General features: G+C 39.1%; 4 protein-coding genes across 10 annotated transcripts; 1 reads left to right on the top strand and 3 right to left on the bottom strand.

The window, feature by feature from the left end:
- Window positions 1-468: 468 nt before the first annotated feature.
- On the bottom strand, window positions 469-8044 carry LOC135493091 (putative RNA-binding protein Luc7-like 1). Of its 7 annotated transcripts, none has more exons than XM_064779988.1 (11): window positions 7905-8044; window positions 6685-6772; window positions 6133-6209; window positions 4432-5510; window positions 4060-4170; window positions 3691-3834; window positions 3210-3386; window positions 2737-3008; window positions 2317-2475; window positions 1925-1975; window positions 469-1693 (listed from the first exon to the last, which is right to left on the bottom strand). In XM_064779988.1, exons 4-11 carry the CDS (start codon window positions 4525-4527, stop codon window positions 1579-1581), a joined length of 1125 nt encoding a protein of 374 aa, XP_064636058.1. In that variant the 5' UTR covers window positions 4528-5510; window positions 6133-6209; window positions 6685-6772; window positions 7905-8044; the 3' UTR covers window positions 469-1578. The 7 variants fall into 7 exon arrangements, with proteins under 7 accessions (XP_064636058.1, XP_064636087.1, XP_064636051.1 ...); XM_064780017.1 differs by having other exon boundaries at window positions 4432-4530; XM_064779981.1 differs by having other exon boundaries at window positions 6724-6772.
- Window positions 8045-9820: 1776 nt separating this feature from the next.
- On the bottom strand, window positions 9821-13956 carry LOC135487460 (probable ATP-dependent RNA helicase DDX47). The gene is made up of 12 exons (XM_064771181.1): window positions 13867-13956; window positions 13651-13744; window positions 13111-13299; window positions 12950-13021; window positions 12653-12723; window positions 12385-12432; window positions 12094-12165; window positions 11799-11915; window positions 11264-11487; window positions 10882-11013; window positions 10523-10652; window positions 9821-10297 (listed from the first exon to the last, which is right to left on the bottom strand). Exons 1-12 carry the CDS (start codon window positions 13954-13956, stop codon window positions 10175-10177), a joined length of 1362 nt encoding a protein of 453 aa, XP_064627251.1. The 3' UTR covers window positions 9821-10174.
- Window positions 13957-14165: 209 nt separating this feature from the next.
- LOC135499065 (PHD finger-like domain-containing protein 5A) lies at window positions 14166-15827 on the top strand. The gene is made up of 4 exons (XM_064789740.1): window positions 14166-14239; window positions 14777-14800; window positions 15043-15209; window positions 15418-15827. The coding sequence occupies exons 1-4, from the start codon at window positions 14188-14190 to the stop codon at window positions 15505-15507; spliced, it is 333 nt and encodes a 110-aa protein (XP_064645810.1). The 5' UTR covers window positions 14166-14187; the 3' UTR covers window positions 15508-15827.
- Window positions 15828-16540: 713 nt separating this feature from the next.
- LOC135498991 (COP9 signalosome complex subunit 4-like) lies at window positions 16541-21263 on the bottom strand. Its single transcript, XM_064789621.1, has 11 exons — window positions 21183-21263; window positions 20573-20652; window positions 19969-20120; window positions 19531-19634; window positions 19073-19226; window positions 18672-18822; window positions 18282-18366; window positions 17905-17990; window positions 17541-17656; window positions 17199-17283; window positions 16541-16958 (listed from the first exon to the last, which is right to left on the bottom strand). Exons 1-11 carry the CDS (start codon window positions 21254-21256, stop codon window positions 16822-16824), a joined length of 1224 nt encoding a protein of 407 aa, XP_064645691.1. The 5' UTR covers window positions 21257-21263; the 3' UTR covers window positions 16541-16821.
- Window position 21264: the final 1 nt, after the last annotated feature.

Here is a 21264-nt window from a genome sequence, read left to right as displayed (position 1 = left end):
TGTCTTCTTTTCTGGTAGTGCTCTCCCCCAGTATTGATGGGAATATTGGTATTCATATAAAATGTTTTCTGATGATTCCCAATATTGCCATAGGAGAGGATAGGATGGAGCATACATGTACACTGCTTGTCGTACATGTACAGTCCTCTCGATGTGCATTTGGATCTTCTACTGAATACAGCCATTACCCACAGCACGCAATTGAAAAGGAGGCAATCCTCTACACGCACCGTGTGGTAACTTCCAAGAGCAGGCGCAGTCTGCATTGCGAATAACACTACGATCAAAGGCACACATGCATTGTACCTGTACATTTCTGGGTTGGCAGCACTGGTTCCTTGCACAGACAGGCCATGGGGTTTCTCTTCTCGGCCACTCTGACATACGTATGTCACTTGCAAGATGAGAGATGTTGCTGCTCCCACAGCATTATTACAGGACTCGTATCACAAAACAAAGACGAAGTGATTATACTGAAAACCTTTTATTACACTTGCTCATTGAATAAAAACAAGTTACGCATAATTACAAAAGAAGAGAACATGAACACCATATTTCAATGATGGTACAATGTAGATCGATCAGTTGTGGACTAAGGCAGGCTGCATCAGAGAATATTTTAAAGGACAATTGGTTGACGATTTTGAATATGAAATCAGAAGATGTGCACATATAATAATGCACTGAGTGTTTCATTCACACCCCGATTTGTTTTAGGAATCTTTAGTTGGAAGATTGGCACTTTCTATTCAAGTACGTAACACCTTTGGGATGTTTATACTTACAGATGCCAATGGAACGCTCTAGTCATTGGTCACAATATTCTATTCAAACTACACTGGTTGAAATACAGATTTCAAGTCACAATGGAGAAAAATGAAACACAACAGGAATTTCGAGGGAAACAGTGTGGAATAACCAAAACCATGACACATCAAAGGAAATTAACATGTACCGTAACCAAATGAACAAGTTGATAATGATAGTAACAATGATTCATCAAAGCTGATATACATGTATATACACTGTCAGTCTGTACAATTTCACCCTATAAGTACCTGAATAAATGAATGAAAAGGGACTGAAAAATCGATCCGAATCAAGTGACACCATGACATGTTTCAAGGTCTTCAAATACAACACAGAACTAATGCACAAGTTCTCACTACAAATGTTGGTACTATTACTGCTCTGTGTATTCGAAAAGGACAGTTCTTTTCATATGTTTGAAGAAAAAAAAATCAAGTGACTACGATAACTCATGTGATATTCTTTATTCGAATTCTACTAACAGCTCTTCTAAACGTCGCCTTTAGGGCCCCGCATCAAATCCGCATCTTTTTCACTTTTAAATTCATAAATAAGCACTCTTTATTCCCATTAAGGTCCATGCTCCAGCTGCAGGCACAACACATACTTTTTCAACACATGCTGTCATTTCATAACAGAAGGCTCACAAATTCTGGTTAAACCTTCAACCACATTTGTTGCAATACTTTCCAAAATATCAATTTAATGTCAGGTGATCTTTCTGTGGATGGGAGTCCTGCATGTATTTCTTGATAAAAAATCAGTTGTTTAATCTTGTTGCTCACTACTAGTGCCAACAGCCGGCTGTACTTCTGTCCATCCTCCAATTGGTTGGAATTGCGGTACTTCTTGTGGTGTCTCCTCCTGATCAGCTGCAGCTTCACTGTAAGCGTAACCAAAAGGAATGTCAGATTAAATAGGAAACATGCAGCGGACTGTCAACAAAGCATCTAAATATGAATACATTATAATAAATCCGATGTATCCCACAACTGGCATTATATATAAACAAGCTGACACCTACCACATGCTATCACTGCAGATATCCATCCCCCATTGCACTAAAGGTTTCACATAAATCAAGCTGGACTCGTAATTAAATAATGCTACTTACTGACTGGATTCACTGTTGGACCGAGCACGAATTCTCTCTTTTGATTCAGACCTATAAAATGGAATACAGGCTCATCATCCGCAAACAAAACAATCAACAATCACACAATTACTGTGTCGAATCTTCTTCCTTTCGTTTTGTCTATTCCTACCCTTTAATTTTTTCTATTACAACTGCAAGATATCATGTTCTCTCTCAAATATTAAGTTACTTGAGAAATGTAAATTCCCAGACTATTTTCTCCTGGTAAATCAACTCAATAACATGTTAAGGGAAAAGAAGGTGAATGGTCCACTTCTGCCAGGATTTAATTTTGTAATTTTTGCTCTCAGTACTTTCCAGAGGACTCTTGTAATTATTGTCAAACATCAGAACGTCTTTGAATATCTCACCTTGACTTCCTGCCTTGACCTTCGGATGAACGTTGCCTTGATGTTGATCTGTCCTTGCGGTCTCTGGATCTAGATCGTCGTGACCTACTTGAACGATGTGACCGAGACCTTGACCTACTCCTCCACCGCCTCCTACGGTCCCTCGATCTTGAACGAGACCTGAAAGGGTAACATTGTTTATCTTTATGAATAATATCACGGCATCATTACATATGCATCTCAGCAAGAATTACGGAATAAAAGAATCTCACATGAGACATCTGGATGACAAAAAGATGGGGGATTCAGCACCCCACCCCCCCCAAAAAAAATTAATTTAGAATGTCTCCTTCGACCGTGAGTACATGTTCTGTTAGCGCTGTCCAAACCTTACACTTAGTAAAGTAATTTGACTCCTCAGTATCTTCCCAGATCACCCACCTCCTTCGCCTACTCCGGCTTGTACTCCTACTCCTAGTCCTGTGTCTTCTGCTATTACTGCGACTCCGTCTCCTCCGATGCTCCCGATCACGATTACGACTCCTGGACCTGCTGCGTTTCTTAGACTTACTGGAGCTGCGGCTTCTACGACTGCGACTCTCACTTGGAGATTGACGGCGAGCAGCTGCTCCTTCTTCACGTTCTTTGGCACGCTCTTTACGTCTTTCTTCCCTCTCCAACTCTCTCTGCTTACGTCTTTCAGCAACACTTATCTGAAATCACAATTCAATAAAATAAAGTACATGTATATGGCAAAGTTTCATGGCAAAGCGAGTTGAAATGAGGGATTTACTCCACGTGACAATGACATTGCTCTGCAGGGCTAAGCATGTCAACAGACACCTTACCTTCTTTCAATATACCAGTCCAGATGAATAGACTACAACAGACAAGATAATAACAACCACACTGACCTTTAATTCTTCCAGCTTGTCCCTGATTGTGATAAAACCAAGATGAAGCTTGCCACCGAAGTGATCAGCAAGTCGCCTGTCGTTGTCATGAATGCCTAAATAGGCAGAACAAATTTCACAAACACGCAACTTCTGCTGCTGGTAGCTTGATGCTGGCATGGAATTGCGAAATTCCGTCTGGAAAGAGAAGAGTATTTGTTTCAATGTTAGTCACTGCTATGTTTCTGTCAGGGGCCAAGGTCAAGTTCAGAATAGTATTTTAGCTGTTTGATATGTTGAATATGATATCAAAAACAGAGAAGACTAGCTCCTCAAATACGATCTTTTCACTTAAATTCTACACTGTATCTGCCAGTGAGAAAAGTGGCTCAGACCAGTGCCTTCAGTTTGCTCAAACACTACTTCTTCAAACTCCCATAATGTGCTTCCGAACCACTGGCACTGTTTCAACATGACATTGCCATTTTCTCCATGATCATACCTCAGCTTGAGATTTCTTTTTCTTCAAATCTTCCACTTCCTCCATGTACCTCAGCGACTCCTCCACATGACCGTCAGCTCCATACTGCTCAGCCTTGGCTAGCTTTGTACCGATCTGTTCACCAAGTGTATGAATTATTTCAGCCTGGAGAACAAGATAGACCATGAAGTTATAAAGAGAGACACTCACTAACAAACACAAAACTATTTGAGAACTTGTCATGAAGTATTTGAGTCAACATGGTTGTGAGGCACATCAAAATACATGTAAATGAATTGCTCACAAAGATGAAACAAGCTATCATTATCAATTTGCCAACATCAGCAGGTTTTTTTATAATTTACACTGTACAACCCGATGCTACTTTACCTTAGAATTTGCTTCCTCACTGAGCTCCTCCTGGGTTTCTTTCAAGCGTCTTGCAGCCTGCTCCGTCCGGCGATCGCAGTCTTGCACGAAACTCTGAAGGTGTTCCATTGCCTGCAAATGTGATAAGGCAAAGGTGACGAAGATATTGCACATTGACTCAAAAAATTGATTTCAATCAAATTAACGAGAATATACAAGGTTTTTCGGTTTGAGACAGGGATTTATCAAACATATCCTCATGCTTAATGGTTATGAACTTGCTGTGCATGCATTCAAGAAGTTCATGACATCACAGAGGCCTCCAACAAGCTCCTTTTATCGCACCATGCCAGAACATGGTTACCAGAAAGATACATTACCCAAATAACTTACATCAATATCGAAGTAGAAGTCTTTCTTCTTGGAGCCAGCCTCATAATCAGCCCGCAGAGCAAGATCGTGTATCTTTGGGCATTCTCCCAGATCCATTCGCTGAAAACAGAAGTGAATAATTCATAAAATTTCTGTCACATGCCTAGAAGTGGTCGAGTTATATGTACACTGTGTGCTTCTCTCTCTCTCTCTATACTGACCTTAAAAGATGAGAGATCGCACCAAATGTCGACATCAAAGGCCATCCAAAAAAAGGCAAAGTTAAAAACTTACAAAGTCTTCTTAGAATATCCCATGTCGATGAGTCTTTGATAAGACATATTTTACTTACAGACCGCTGGCTCCCAAATACACAATTCAGGTTTAACTGACAACTTGGATGTGGGGTCCACAGGTGCAGATAGCTGGTTTCAATCAATTGTTTCAAGTGATGAAGACAGGTATTGTTAGATCGTTCCAGGTATATTTATCATTTATATACTCCATCTACTTGCTCACAAGTTATGACGTTGACAAGCATAATGTTGTTATGAAACTATGCATCGTATAAGTATTTTGTTCTTATGATGAATTCTTATTTTAAGCAGGGGAACATCAGTTTCTTCTTAAAAATTATGAACTGAATCAAATTTTAAATGCTCGTAACTGAACAGATGATAAACTTCAACATGTGTCAAGAAAGTTTCATCATTTTTAGGTAACTGTACTGGCAGCAAAGGCAGATAGAAACTTGTTGGGTGATTGAAGGGGAGGCCTTAATTAAATCAATAAATAAATATGCTAGGAATGCACCTGTATTTCTTGCTGTAGCACCGAATCAGTGACACAGTGGTATGAAGTCAAGAATGGTAAGAACTATTCAGTGCAATTCAGTCTACTACTGGTACAAACTACGTACCCAAACAGTTCAGTCCAGCCCAAGCAGTAGACGTGGCAACCCAAATGTATAGTAATACTTCAGGAAAAAGAACAAAATATACTTACTGTACTTGCGAGTATATCGTGGGGACAGCACCCGAGCAGGAAGCTTCTACATACCCGAGCATCATCAAACTTCACCTTGTATTTGTTGTTCTCACCTAAAATTTATCACAATCATACAACTATATGTCAAATAGAATGTTGACATTTCAAGAGAGGAGAGCACACTAAGAAAGAAAGGTCAAGACAAAGGCCATGATGCACCTAGCAAATCGCAAAACTGTAAAATAACTCCCCTGATGGACACCAACTGACAATTTGCTGTGCATCATGGCCTGTGTTAGTAAGCCTTTTTCTCTAATGCTGTATGGTTATTGAACCTGTACATAAATGGTACATCAGAGTACTGTAAATGAAATACTGGTCTTGACTGGCAATACACATTTTCAGCAATTTCAAAATTAGATGCCCACAAAAATTTTTATTTTCTCAAGGATTTTTTCATAAAAGTTCAAATCAAGATTTTAAAAAAACTTAAGACAGACAATTCCAATTTATTGGTGACTAGTTAATTTATGCCATTATAGGAAATAATAGTAGACACACAGCTTCCGTGTAATGGTACAGCCGAAAGCTGATTAGGATCCAAAAATATTTTGTAAAATCTAAATCTAAATTTAAGGGAATTACAATTGGTGTTTATTACAAGTCAAGGCCAGCAGGCATCATTCATTAGGAGAAACAACACAAAATATTTCCAACCATAATGGGTATACACACGTGTGGTCCATGTTGTACAATCTGCAAGATCCCTGTATGAGGCAGGTGGGTGATGCTAGATATCACTGCTCAATATTCTGAAAGAGGAGATCGCAATTGTTCAGCAGGGTCATGGTCTTCAGCTAAAATCGGACAGATATGATTACGGATAACCTTCAATGAAATCAGTAACACAAACAGCCATCTGAAGCAACATGAACCAGTTTATCAGACTTGTACTTGCATTATTGAGATGCATATAATCCAACCTTATGGTGACGAAGTCACATCACAGTAGAACCAAAAATGGGCAATGGTCATGACAACTCACATCAGAAAACAGGGATACTCAAAAAAAAACTCTGAAGTTTACCAATAAAATTGAAAAATTATAATCAATAACTTTCAACGACCATGTATCTTGTGCTCCACTGAGGACATATAGTTTAGAGTAACAGAGGCAAATCTTAGAAACTATATGTCATGAATAGAGGTGATTTGTTCTAAAAGCATAGTTTCAAGTCTGTTAGAATGAACTTCTCTCAATAGGGTTCAACGGAGATTAATACTTGCAGCCTTGCTGGAATTCGAAAGTAGATTCTGTGAACTCACGTCTTGTGGACCATCCCACTGGTATACACCACATTATACATGTAGTTCCCTTAAAAAACAGGGAATTCGGAAATTAATCATACAGTAACATTGCCATTTTCAACATTTACATGTACTTAGTGAATCATGTTGTTTTACGACCTAGTGTGCTGATTGGCATTTTCATTCAAGACAGCACTCAAATCTGCCTTTCCCAGCACTCATTCAAAGGGTCACTTTTTATGAATTTGGAATTCAAAAGATATTTTGTTCAATTTGGTTGGAAGATAAAGTCAAAATGCCTGATTAATCAAGTTAGCAACTTTATGGGATTATGGAAACTATTCTGCACAGCTTTTCTCTCATGAAAGTGTCTTTAACTTAGGGGGGACATCTTCACCACCATCAGCTTTCTCTCCCAATTATTTCAATCACTTTCGGTAATAAGAATTGTTAGCCGCCAAATGAATTTTCATTGACACACTCTAAAGAACTTCCACAATCACCAGGAAATGATTTTTGAACATCCAATCCCTTTCCTGGATACTGGAATGAAAGATCTTGATTAGCAAATCTGAAAACCACTAAAGGCAATGATAAAGAACTCAATTCCTGTTGAACGAAAGTTTCATTTCTAACATTCTACCGGTAACAACTCAAAGAGTTCGATAATAATCTGACCCTATATGTCATACTCCAGTTACCCAAAGTCTGGTAGGAATATAGTCGATATCAATCAATGGGTAATAGATATTGTTGGAACCATTGATATGAGATTTCCAATTCCATGATTGACTGTTGTATGTTGTCCTCGTCCCATCGATCAATCATTCAATGCAAAGGACATTGCAGTCAGGGTGGCAGAGCCAAAGGCAAGTACAGCCATCAATCATCAATCAGCTCGAGTCGCGCAGCCCGAGATACTGTGTCTGCGAGATAGTAGAACTCACTCCATCCACTGTCGATCGTTGAGTCCATCTACCAGTAAATATCTCAGAAATGCTAGGCTGCTATTACTTTACCATTCGCAACATTCACTTGTTGCATACATCGAAAAGCATGATCTGAATGTGCTGAAGTCATACATGTGGTGACGTCATCACACACAATCACAATGTAAAACTACAGAATCGAAATTTTTACGATTTTGGATCGACGATGTAGGTTCAATTTCCAATTTTCTTATTATGTTTTATACGTACCATCTCTCCCTGTTCCCATTAGTTCGTCGAGCATAGCTCGAATCTGGTCGTGAGCAGACATTTTCGGAAAAAATCGGGAAAATGTAAGAGATTCTCAACAAACTTCGCAGCAAAACAAAAATGGCGTCGCGTACCCAAATTCGTTCGTTCTTAACTCGGGTTAATGCCGAGTCAGTTGTTGGGATCGTCTTGAGCACTCTAATGCCCGTAGTCTCCCTCTGGGAGACCATGTCACAACCAGCTGCTGCATGTCCAAGATATGAATAGTAGTTACCAGCTGTGACGAATGTTGTCGCATGTCTCAATTATGGCATGATAAATTGGAGTGGCGAATGTCCCCTGAATCGGCGATCTGTGACCTGATCATCCTGATAATGTTGATGTGATTGTGATGTGACTGGGCACTGCCACCTCGTCATTCTGAAGACTGGCACTCATCATTCTCGCTTTCACACCTCATGGGCCGAGGGGTCAGTCACCTCTGAAATCATGAGACAGATCAAGTTAATGGTCAAATTCAGGGCCACAGCAACATGTATGGGATCAATGCCGAGGGATATGAATGGTATTACACAAACCCTTTGGCTGCGCCTAGCCCAAAAGGTGATACAGTGAACCAGGGGGTACAGCTTGGAGAAATTATTTTGTCCGTATGCTGCACCTGGAAAAAAAGCAGGCTGAAAAACCCCACACGGATAAGATTTCACCATGGTGAGCATGGTTAACTCTCATTTACCATGGTGAACACTGAATTCACCATGGTGAATCCCTGACATGATCATGTTTAAATGCCACCTGATTTTTTGTCTTGTCCCGACTAGATGTGACATGATCCAGGTTGTCTTTTCTCCAGGATTCTAGTTTTGTGTAGCTGTCCATCTGACTGAGGAGAACAGGAGATCAAAGTTACCCTTAATTACATAAAGAGACTACTCTGGACCAGACATTTAGGACAGTTATACCAGGTTCTGGTCAGTTGAAACGAAAGTCCTTCCTCCCTAGCTCCCCTGTTGTGTATCTGAGGGTGGATGCAGGATTTGAATAACCCCCCCCCCCCCTCCCAGCTCAACTAATTACAGCTATTAGCGGAGGATAAAAATATGACATGCAAATAAGAAAGAAAGGTTTGAAATGCGAAATGAATTCATCGTCTGCGGCTATAGTTGGAACTGAGGTGGAAGGTCTTCAGTCTTCACTCCAGTGACTGGGAGTATGAATTTCACGACCAGGTTTTGATTTATAGATGGCAGATAAGAACTTATATTGAAAGGAAAGTCGTGTAACATTTACAAGTATGACTAGTATTTATGTCACTTGTATCTTAATGTCTCCTATTAATTGCCGATAAAATATGTCGGCAGTTTAAGATGACATCAGCACCAAACATGTGAAGTTTTTATGCCTGCCCACTCCAGGTACCTCCAGTGCTCCTCATGCCTGGTGTATATTTTGGTCGTGAACTGCATTTAACAGGAGAAGTCGTTCCCCGGCGAACTCGGTCCGGTCCTTCTGAAATCAGCAGAAAAACCTTCAATTTTCTCCTGTATCGCCCAATGAATTATCTTTAAATTTACAGGAAAGGTAGACTATGGTATACCAACTAAACGAGTGAAACTGATATTCACATATAAGAAATTAAACCAAAAAAACAAAAATGTATAACCCAGGGCAAGTTGGTTTTTTACCCAGGCCGAGTTGGTCAGGGCCGAGGCCAAGTTGGTAGGCCGAGTTGGCGTTAGGCCGAGATGGCCCGTATTCAACCATTACACTCACTACGTTGTGCGAGTTATAAATATTCTGATGATAAAAACACTATATTTTGGTAGCATTTTCCGCAAGTCGGTAAAGGTCGGGGTAGGTCGGGAATTAATTAGTATGACCCTGTGAAATGACAAATGAATGAGGCAAAAGGTACATTCAGGTTTGACTTTTTATTTTAAACCAAATCATACAATAACAACATACATCAATGAAGGGGTTCATGCCAAAACATGGTAACCAACATTTTCAGCCAAATGGAGTCACTGGTACCATCTTGTTCATCAGAATGTGTCTTTATCAACTAAAATGAAAATTATTACTTGATATGACACCAGTCTGAAAAACAATTGAAAATGTCCTCAAAAGCAAAATTGGACATTAGTATGTAAAGATGTGCTCAAATGTTTTTTTCAAGTTCACTTTCACAGACCCTCTGGTCAAGTCCTCTTCAAATGCATGTATTTTAACTGCGACATACATTTTAACACTTTATTCAATATGCTACAAACTCAACTTCTTTTCATCTTTTTCTTTCCGAATTTTCTCCGCACCCCCGAAGCCTCCTCGGTGTCATCACCCGCATCATGTTTTCCTGCTCTCCTTTTTCGTTTCGGATCATTCTCATTCATTTCCTTGAAATAAAACAAGACAAAATTTAGACAACAGCAAACCAAAACAATTTTGAGAAGACTTCACCACAGATGGCCCTATACTGACCCCTCACGCACCAGGCCTGTAAAGTCAGATGATTTAAAAGTCCTTAGAATTCAAGATTACTATACGATTTGCAAATATTCAATTCTAAAAGGAATAAGGCTTTTGTGTACGAGACTGGAAAAAGATTGCTATACACTGACCATTTTTGCATATCGTTGGGCATCGGTCACACGTTCCATTAACAGCATCACCTCTTCTTCTTCTGTCTTATGTAATGGTAGCTTTTTGCCTATCAGGTGCTCAATTCTCTGAAAGAGTTCCACATCGTACCTGAAATGAGTTCCCAGAATGTTTTTATACTATTTGTCGTAGTGGGGTCAATCCATGCCACATGGCTCATCTCCTGAACAGATCATTTCTGGATGGCCTCCTGTACATCTACATGTGTCCATGACCAGTCTGCTCAACTGAGGACTTTATTGGATGTCCTTATATTTGCCTGAGACTTGCCTGCTAAACCAACACCCCGAATGAATACAAATAGGAAAAGAGAACTTACTGTGAAACGAATGTCAGGGCCTTTCCTGATCGGCCAGCTCTGGCTGTTCGCCCAACACGATGGATATAGTCTTTCGAATGTGTGGGTATGTCAAAGTTTATCACGACATCAACATGGGGAATGTCGAGACCTCTGGAAGACAATCAAATGTTTTAAATGTAGCACAGCTCCTCTCCTCATCATGACAAAGGTAATCTTAGAAGATGCTGCATGGTGTCAAAAGATCACCATAATACCAGAAAGTCCATCCATCAAACACTGACGATGAGCTACATGTAAGAATAGTAACACTCTCCCAAATTATTAAAGACACACTCCAAATGTTTGAATTTTGCACCATCTGCAAACCAAAGGTAATCAGAACATGTTGTTTTGTACTCACCTGCTAGCCACATCTGTCGCTATAAGTATGGATCGGTCTTTACTCTTGAATTTATTGAGTGCTCCAAGTCGTTTCGCCTGACTAAGCTGCCCATGTAAAGGAATTGCTGTGAATCCAAGGTTCCGTAACATCAATGCTACTCTCTGTGTATTGGCACAAGTACTGCAGAACACCATAAACGAATTGCCAGCGAGCTCATTTAGAATATAAACCAGATAGACATCCTGGAAGAAACAATAGAATTTATGACCAACATGACGATCAAGTACGGAGTTGATATGATATTGAGCTTGTTCAGAAAAAGAGTTGGCTCAAAGTTTATTATTTTGTGCACAAAAAGCAAGCATTGATATGACCGAGTTCAGATGGAAATAAACCGATTTCGAAAGTAGTGATCAGAATTGGTATTCTAGAGGTCAATAAATTCAATCCACGTTGTGTTTTGATTTCCAACACCTCCGTGAAACAGTGCTCAGACAAGAACAAAATATCTTAAAAGTGAGTCCCAGTGCTGTCATAGGAAATCCTTACTCACTTTGAACTTGACAGGTATGAATAGATAAGATTGCTGCAGCTTCTCTACTGTTTGGTATTTGTTTGAGACTTCCACTTTGATAGGATTACGCAATGACGCCCTTTGTAGTTTATGGACCTGAAAATTTGAATGAGAAGATCGTCATCAAATCTGAAGAAAATTACGATAACATAGCTAGCAGCTCAACATAAACCGACAATGATGTCCATCATAATGAGAATTTAAATTGCATTCAACAGTTTTCTGGTCTGCTAACGATTGCTCTAACGACAAAATCACACTCAGGTGAGCTTACCTTTTTCGTCATTGTAGCCGAATATAAATATGTCGTTCTCTCTCGAGGTATAACTTTGAGGATTTTGTCAACCTGAAAGCATGATAACGAGACTTCAGATGATGAGGAATGAATGTGTTAGATTGGCAATTCCTATGAAAGAAACATTGAAAAAAGTTTGCGTCACACAGTGTCACATTGATCACTCAATATGGAAGCACTGAAAACTTGTCAAAAGCTAGTCCACACCTCCCCAAGTTTAAAGGAAGAGACATCTCTATTTCAATACCAACATTAACAAGAGGTCCTTACCTCTGCCTCAAAATCCATATTGAGGATTCTGTCTGCTTCATCCATCACCTGGAAAACAAGACAAATATGTACATGTATGGCCGCTGTTGATGAGATAGGGTTATTATGATTTAACTGCAGCTTTTATAGCACTTTATACCAATCTAACTTTGTATCCAATTAACTTGCAACTACTACACACAGTCAGTCTTTTAGGCTTTCATAGAGGAACTCCAGGGTTTGAAAGAGCGGTTTTTCTATATCTCGTACCATAACCATATGAACTTACCAAATATTTCAGAGACCTGAGATTAAAGCCCTTTGTATTCTCAAGATGATCAACCAATCTGCCAGGTGTTGCTGAAAAACAGGTAGAGTATAATGAGAGGTTGGCACACATTCAGTGACAATTTGGAGGATTTTAGATACAAAAATAGTTTTTGAATGAAATATGTCATTTCCACTTCAAAGTTTACATATCATTTCACCAAAGGCAGTTAGGGATGCCTCAGCATACAAACTTGAATCTTTTACAGAATCTTTATCTTGAACAGCAAACACCCTGACAATGATGACCATAACATACCTATAATTATGTGTGGTTTCTTTGCCAAGACCAAGGCCTGTGTCATCATGTCTATTCCTCCAACAATCACTCCTGGAAAAAAAGATATTCATGAGATCCTGAATTTCTTGTTTTCTGCAGTTTCTCATACCCATTAAGGGATCCTCAAAGGCCATACTTACCACATTTCACTCCAATTGCGGCCCCTAAAGCCTCAAACTGTTCGGAAATCTGGAAGGCCAGTTCCCTTGTAGGTGTAAGGACCAGGGCGTAAAGGCGCTGAGGGCTCTCCAAAAGAGTTTGTAGAATTGGCAGGGCAAATGACCCAGTTTTTCCTGATCCTGTCTCTGCTAAACCTATGACATCATTGCCTGTAAACAAACAAAAGAGGGACATACAAACAATGGGTCTATTTACTTGACCATACGACTATGTCTAGTCTTCACAGTCGCATTATGTGCGACTTAATAGTTGCAATACAAAATAACTGCACCAAGTTTGGCGGAGTGAAATCACAATTCACATGGAAGGACAACCACTCAACCATTAACAGCTACTTTGCTGTTATCTGCTCCTAGAATAATGCATAGGGCCATAGACTCTTCCCTATCATTTCGAAAGTCTAGAAAATTACATGTACTTTAGTTTTAATTTGCAACTTTACAAATTGAGGAAGTATTGCAAATAATTCCCGAGGAAGCCTGCCCAAAGCACATCCTTACCTGCTAGAGCAACTGGGATAGATTCTTTCTGAATTTTTGAAGGCACCTTCCATTTTAACTGCTCACATGCTTCACACAGGACATCCACAATTCCCTGAAGATATAAAATAGATAGATAGGCTCATTTGGCTCTAGATCAGGCGGTTCAACGGAGAACCGTCAAAGAAATGAATTGAAGCCAAAAAAAAATACATTATGCAATAAACAGACACATACCAGTGACTTAAAAGTAACATTTTCTTCGCTTTTAGTGTCTATTTCATCGCCAGAAATGTCAGAAACGTGTTCATCGCTTTCGGAAGCCATGCTTACTTCCGATAAGTGGTGGACACAGGCAATTGATGTTGTCCACAAAAACCTTTCTCAGCATAACTTTTAATAACTACATATTAAGTCAACCAGAAAAATACTTTATTTAATTTTATACATTTTCAAGTCAAAATATACGCTTGAATATCCTTTATTTGTAATTATGCTTCGCATATTTCATTTTATCATTCTCTGCCTGTGCCCTACGCAGCGTAATTTGAAACCAAGATGGCGAAGCATCACCCCGATTTGATTTTTTGCCGAAAACAACCTGGCGTTGGTAAGTTTGTTGGTCAGATATGGGGTTTTTTTCAGTGTAAATAATCCGTGCATGGGAGTCTTCATATTACTTTGCTCTGTTGCATCGGTTTAGACGGCTTGAAAGTCGATATAAATGATTAAAAAAACCACACTATGCTGTCAATGTACACGAATTCGAATGCCGGACGAAGACCTCTTATTGTCGGCCACTATAATCTATTCTATTGTCACATAAGTTGCATGTTAATATTAATGGTCGGACGTCAGTGCCTATCATGTGACACAATCGAAAGAGCTGGGACGGGCTGGGGGGCCGGGGGGGCAGGAGGGCTCTATTTATCTATTTAGCCCTATAAGGTAGCATGCAAATCGGGGGGGGGGGGGGGGGGGGCAGAACACAATATATTTCATCCCAAATCTACATGAATTACATGTCTGAGGGCAATAGTCCCCCCGTATCCCCCTCCATCATTGCTAGGTAAGGCCCAATCTTGTTTCATATAGGCCTATGTTGAGAACAAAATGGATTTCAAGTGTATTCTCTTCTTCATTTTAGCCATCGGAAGATTATGTGAAAAATGTAAGTAAAATGTAGGGCCTGTAAGACAAAGAGGGTAATGTGCAAGAAGTCTGCCAATGTTCCTTGTCCAATCACCACAGAATATTCGAAGACACATGATTGCATCTAAAAAGGTAAAGATGGTCAAAAGTCAACTTGGAACATGATTAAATTTGCTGAGAAAAACATGGTGTGAACTGAAGGGTTACTGAGTGAAAATCATGTCCAGTATAAAACCTAAATTTTCTCTCAATCAATTGCAGGTGATGGAAAGTGTGTAATATGTGATTCATATGTGCGCCCATGCACACTGGTTCGGATATGTGACGAGTGTAACTATGGATCCTATCAAGGACGATGTGTAATATGCGGTGGTCCAGGAGTCTCTGATGCTTATTACTGTAAAGAATGTACCATACAGGAAAAAGACGTGAGTATCTCGTTTTTGAATTTTATGACACATTTGCCCTGCAATAGGTTTTGTATTAAAACTTCAGAATTCTTACTTGTCTGTGGGGCAACTACTTTACTGTCAAGAGGGAAAATTGAACCCTGAAGAAAAACACCATTTCAGTGGTGTCTAAACTCGTTTTAGATTTTGGGCTATTTGTTGACACTTTCCATGTTAAATTTTTCAGAGAGATGGTTGTCCAAAAATTGTCAATCTTGGAAGTGCAAAGACAGATTTATTCTACGAAAGAAAGAAGTATGGATTCAAGAAGAGATAGCCTTTGGAAAATCTTCTGGGTGACAATAAGGGTTTTGGGAGAAAGAAAGTAAAATAGTTGACATATGTTTTCATGTATCTTGCTCGGAATGGAATCACTCCAGTCCAGGGGAATATTTCCCCAAGAGTGTTAAATGCCAATGGACATAAACATGGACTGAAAATTTCCTGGGTATGGATAGGAAAAACGTCTTCTTCACAAGAAATGTTCCATTCCATTCTACATTTGCTTCGAAGGAGTAAACTTTTACTACCTTTTAAATCATGCATTTCAAACTTATAAACTTAATGGAAATAAAGGCATTTGTCATTTTATAAAAACTTGATGAATTCGTGTGTGTACATTTTGCAGACAAGAACAGGTTCTTGTATTATTCATTAACACTGCTTGAGGGCGACTGGCCTCCATATTCTTTAGTCTCAAGAGGATTACCCCAGTAGATGTCGCCTTGGCTGGCAAGACATTACTTCATATACTTGAAGCTCTCCGTGCCTGGTGGGCACATAAGTTTTTGGTCTTCAGTCTCCTCCCACTCCGATCGGCAGCCTGTCTGTGGATGTTTCCCGAGGTCAGACCAAGCTGTCTCATCTCCTTTTTGACTATTCGGTGCCAGGTCTTTTAAGGACGGTCTTGATTTCTTTTCGCCTTGGCTGTCCATTGTGTTTTGTGGCATTCAGCACACATCCCAGCCAACTCAAGACGTCGACCCTTTTGGCAATTGGTGCACACCGTTCTTTGGAGTGGGTCTATGTTGCTGATCCCGTTGGGCAAGACATGGAACAACCATATCACTGTGTACGACTGGGTCCAAATTTCTATGCAAGACATATCAAAGACCATCAATCAGTCAAGGCAGCAAGATTGCCCTGGATGTTCCTGTACCAATACATGTACTATTGTATTGTTCTTTAAGCTATCAGTGGTATAATCACCAATCAAATCCTCTAGCTTGGAGAGGCACATCAAGTCATGTACCTTTTCAGGGCTCATCCGAAATTTCAGGTGAAACTTAAGTAATCTGAAGAAAACTTGATTAATGTTCGAAAAATTTATTATATGCAAGCAAATAATCATAAAGTCACATAACTTGCTTATTTAGCTTCGTAATGACAAGATAAATGAGTGGTGGTCAGATTATGACACAACTCGACACTTTACATAGCACACGATTAGCTCCAGTCACCTTTGATACTCCTTTGCTGAGCTTGAATATAATGCCACATCACATCTTCATGTTTTGTTCACACTGAGCAAGAGTATGTACTTGCAGCACATAGCAAAAGTACTTTTCAATACAATGTAGTGGATCTCTTTCTAAGAAACAGCCATTTGTTCATCAATAGATTTGGCAATCCACTCGGGAGCTTGTTGTTCAATCTTTTCAATAATGTTATTCACTTGGAAGCATAGATTTTGAATCTGTTTGTCCCAGCTTGGTAACGCTTCTCGATCTGAAATAGTGCAGATGTTGATAATTAGCCCAAATATTTTAAGACCTCTGTAACACAAAATATCCAAAACCTTGCAAGTCACTATTTTTGTACCACCATCACCTTTTAGTATCTGAAAAGATGACTACTAGGAATTTCTATTGACCTGAGTAAATTCCTAGGTCTTTGAAGGATACAATTCCTTTGGACAGCATTGATCGGTGAGCTTCATATCCAAGGGACCGGTGAGAATATACTTACTTTCAAAATGAACAATTGAATCAATCTGGTCAATGCAACCATTCATTCGTCCCTCACTTATCATCTGAGATGCTATCTTTTCAGCCTGGAAAAGAGACATGATGGGTTCAGTTGAGCTTTGTTGAAAGTTTCATCACAAAGAAAAGGAACAAGGACATAAGTCAAAGATACAAGAGTGACAATGGGGTAGATTTATTTACGATCTGAACATACCTGATGGACTCGCTGCCACAGATTTCAACTCGCTCCCTAAATTTACCTTTAATAAGTGGATGACTTTGCAGTGAAACATAACAGTACCATACATCAAATAATATATGCCTGAAGCTACTGTTTACTAACCTTCATTGGAGGAATTTCTAAAAGAGATCCTAATTCCTCAAAGGAGATATTGTTGTAGAGTTTACTGGCAGAAAGTAGATTGTGTTCAATCACAGCACGGTCAAGGATGGTGGACCCTATGGGGAAATTAGAGGACCATTGAGAGCAGAAATGATTGTGGATTAACTACAGACAAGCAAAGTTCTATAAAATTCTATCATCAGTTTTTACAAAAATATGTAAGCGAGTCTATATACTTTTGGTTTTTTTGAGAGGTTGCTGCTGGTAAGAGTCCTTAGTCTTACCGTTGAAACTTCACATGCTATTAACTGAAAGCATCTGCTTTTGCGGAAAGCAATAACTAAAACAGCATTGATATATTTACCATCAGAAGTGACAGCTTTTTGGTGAGGTTGGAGGAGAGCTTCAAACTCTTGTAAATTGTTGCTTCGAATTATTCTATCCAAATACCTGAAAAGTAAATTTCATGATCAATATCTGAAAAACTTCTTAAGCTTATTCCTCATCATTCTTTCTTTTTTCTTTTAATTGGTAAAGTTTGCTTTACGTCAAAATATCCATAAGAATTCAGTTAAAAGTATGGGGAAAAAAACCTAAAATCTGATTATAATGGTAAAAAAAGTCAAGGCTATGACATGAATGAACACATTACAGTACATGTATATGTCCACCTGCCCCCGATTGTGACAGTTTCTTGATTGCACTATGGACAACATCCAACAATGTCAAAGACAAACTTACATTTTCTCCAGTATTCCATAATGTGGTAATGATTGGCATCTTTCATCTTTGAATAATGTGGCTAACATGCGTGATCTCTGTTGGCCTATTTAAAAGAAGAAGAAATACTGGATTCGACAAGAATGAATGTGACCTCAGTTGTGACAGTATCGTCTTCAATATGTTCCATGTAACCTTAGTGTTTGCCTAGCCTGATATTGGTTACTTGGTCAATTTGGCATTTCTTTCCAGGAGCATCAGAGTTTTACCATTTAAACTTTGTTTAAAGCTGTTGCCATATCATGTTTGAAGACAACCCCTTTCATGCCTATGGCAGGAAAAAAATCTGTACAAATTCCTTTGAAACCCTAGCATGACTCGTGAAGCCCATGAGTAATGCCATAAACTCACCAGCTGACGCCAAGATTGTGCAAATCAGTGCATTTTTCAATGCTGTAATTCTTTCATTTTCAGCAACAATTGGTTTGTATGAGAGTTCGTTATAACGCTGAGCAGCTTCAATGAACTTCCTCCGATAGTCAAGCACCCTAGCATAGCAAACCTGAAACAAGGATGAATGATATTGGCGATTATGAGCAGCTGTGATTAGAATGCAATACTTATAGTCGACAGTAATTGGAATATGACTTGGTCTCCTCACTGTTGAAGCATTACAAGATTTGACCAACATAGCATTATCATAGGTCATATTGTGCATGTTGAAAGGGAGTATGATGGTAGATGATGAAATGGTATTTAAACGTAGAATAGATATGAAAAGCTTGCAACATATTCATTTAAAGCCAGGTTACCTTGTAGTAAATCTGTAATTCTTCATTCTGTGAGTCAGCCTGGAGTAATGAAGCACGATTGATGTATGCTTCAGCCTGTACTGGATCATCATTCTCAAGATATAACCGTGCGATTTTGAGATATGTCTCTAACTTGTAGTCACTGGAATATTGCCTGAAAATGGACACTTTCATTGATTACCACAAGACCAGAAAAGGAATTTTTAATCTGGTGTGCAGAACTGTGAATATAGGCACCAACTGCTATAATGGGAAAATTTGAATACTCATTTATAACTTAACCTCCACCATGGAATTAGGCCCTTTAGCCAGGAGACACAAGAAATGGGTACCGGTCATAATTGATTTCCACGGACTACCATTACTCAAAAAGTCTGATGTTTACCGCTACTATGAAAAGCTTGGATATTATAAAGCTTGAAATGAAAGATGTTCTTTTGGTTTTTTAAAAATCTTACTTTTGTCCTGTCTCCAGAGGAATGCCAACCAACACATTAGCAGCTTCCTTCCAACAGCTTTCTCTTTCATAAATATTTGCAAGGTGTTGTCGAATTGATGCAACCTTGTACAAAAAGAAACAAAGACTTATTGAATAAACCTATCTGCCCTCTGCCACAAAATTGATTCGTTGATTAATGAAATCAAATTAAACTATTAGGCTTTTCCCATTTCTCAACTGAGTTTAAACAGCCCTAAGTAACTTTCCTGGCCTGTCTCGTTTTACGAGCAATGATACTACAAAGCCTCCCTCAGCAGGACCAGATATTTGATGGACAGACAACTTCAACCTGACAAGATATTTATGATACCATAACTGAGACTACTACAGTGTACAACTTCTACTGTTACTTCTACTACCACCATACTTGCTACTACTATTGTTGGAAACATCTTACCTGTTCTTCAAAGGAAATAACTCTCGGTTGTATCTTGTCTAGTGTGTAATGTGACACATCTTTTGCCTCATTATCAGGCAGTTTATTCAAGTGACTACAGAAATCTGTTAAGATTTGACGAGATACGACCAAGCTCACGTTCTCATTCACCACTGGAAAAAAATGTATCTTTAAACTGTGGTGACTGCAATTATACCTTGAGTCGTTCTTCTCTCCAGATCCATATTTGTCTTTGAACCACATATACTGCAAACTTCGGTGTTGTGAAACACCAGCTAGCAAAATGAACAGCGGTGTAAAGAATGAAATTCTTGATGACTTGAATAGATACTCTGAGAAGTACTATACTAGTATGTCAGCGATATAGTTAACATCTTATGTCCCAATCAACCCGCCAAATTATTTCTAAGGACGACTGTTAGTTAAAAGTATTCAAACACTGATGTTCCAATTTGAGGAAATTCACCTCTCACAAAAATCTGAAGACTGACTAGTTTCAAAGTGGTTTTTTTTAGACCAAACCCCTGGCGCTGGTGAATGTTTTATAAATGTTGACATTTGAAATACAACACAACAATATTACAGAAAATAATACAGCACTCACTTGCTTCAACAAACACTTTCAAACCTTCAGACAGGTCTGCACCTTGTGTCTTTAATGTTGCATCAAGGACAGTACGGTATCTGAATATAGGGAAAGAATACTGGGATCAGATGAATAGGCCGATAAGGCGATAGGGAAATTTTTAATCCATTTTTCCAAATGCCACGTTACTTTAAAAATGCCAAGGGCACGGTTGTTCATATAGCCTATAGGGTTGTACCGAGGGGACAAAGGCGAGTCAAGTTCAAAAGTTACATATATTTCGACTGTTTGCGACCATCTCTGCTGTGGTCTAATCAACCTGGTCACCAGGAGACATGTTGACACGTCTTTACAATAGCGTACAAGAGAACTCCTCCCTCTCACTAAACACAATGACATACAGAGGCATACATGTAATTTGTTCACAAAAATCAATGGCATCATCAATGGGCACCTGCTAGACCTGGAGTCGAGGTTGTATAGTGTACCCGTCAATATGTACAGCGGGGGTTGACAGGTCACAAACTGCTCCAGTTTGTTCTAAACGAAACGGAATATATGTCATCTAAACACTTATTTGGGTAAAAAAGAATATGTTGTATTCCAAAAAGTTAAATATATAGTTTACTTCTCAGTGAGGTCTTTATGAGAGCCTCCAGAATTAACCAACGCGGCGAGTTGTTGTTTTACGGACGCTGCCATCTTGAATT

This window comes from Lineus longissimus, chromosome 1 (assembly GCF_910592395.1).
Source record: "Lineus longissimus chromosome 1, tnLinLong1.2, whole genome shotgun sequence".
Classification (NCBI taxonomy): Eukaryota; Metazoa; Nemertea; class Pilidiophora; order Heteronemertea; family Lineidae; genus Lineus; species Lineus longissimus.
The sequence above is the reverse complement of the archived record's forward strand: the minus strand, read 5'-3'. Positions and strand labels throughout refer to the sequence as shown.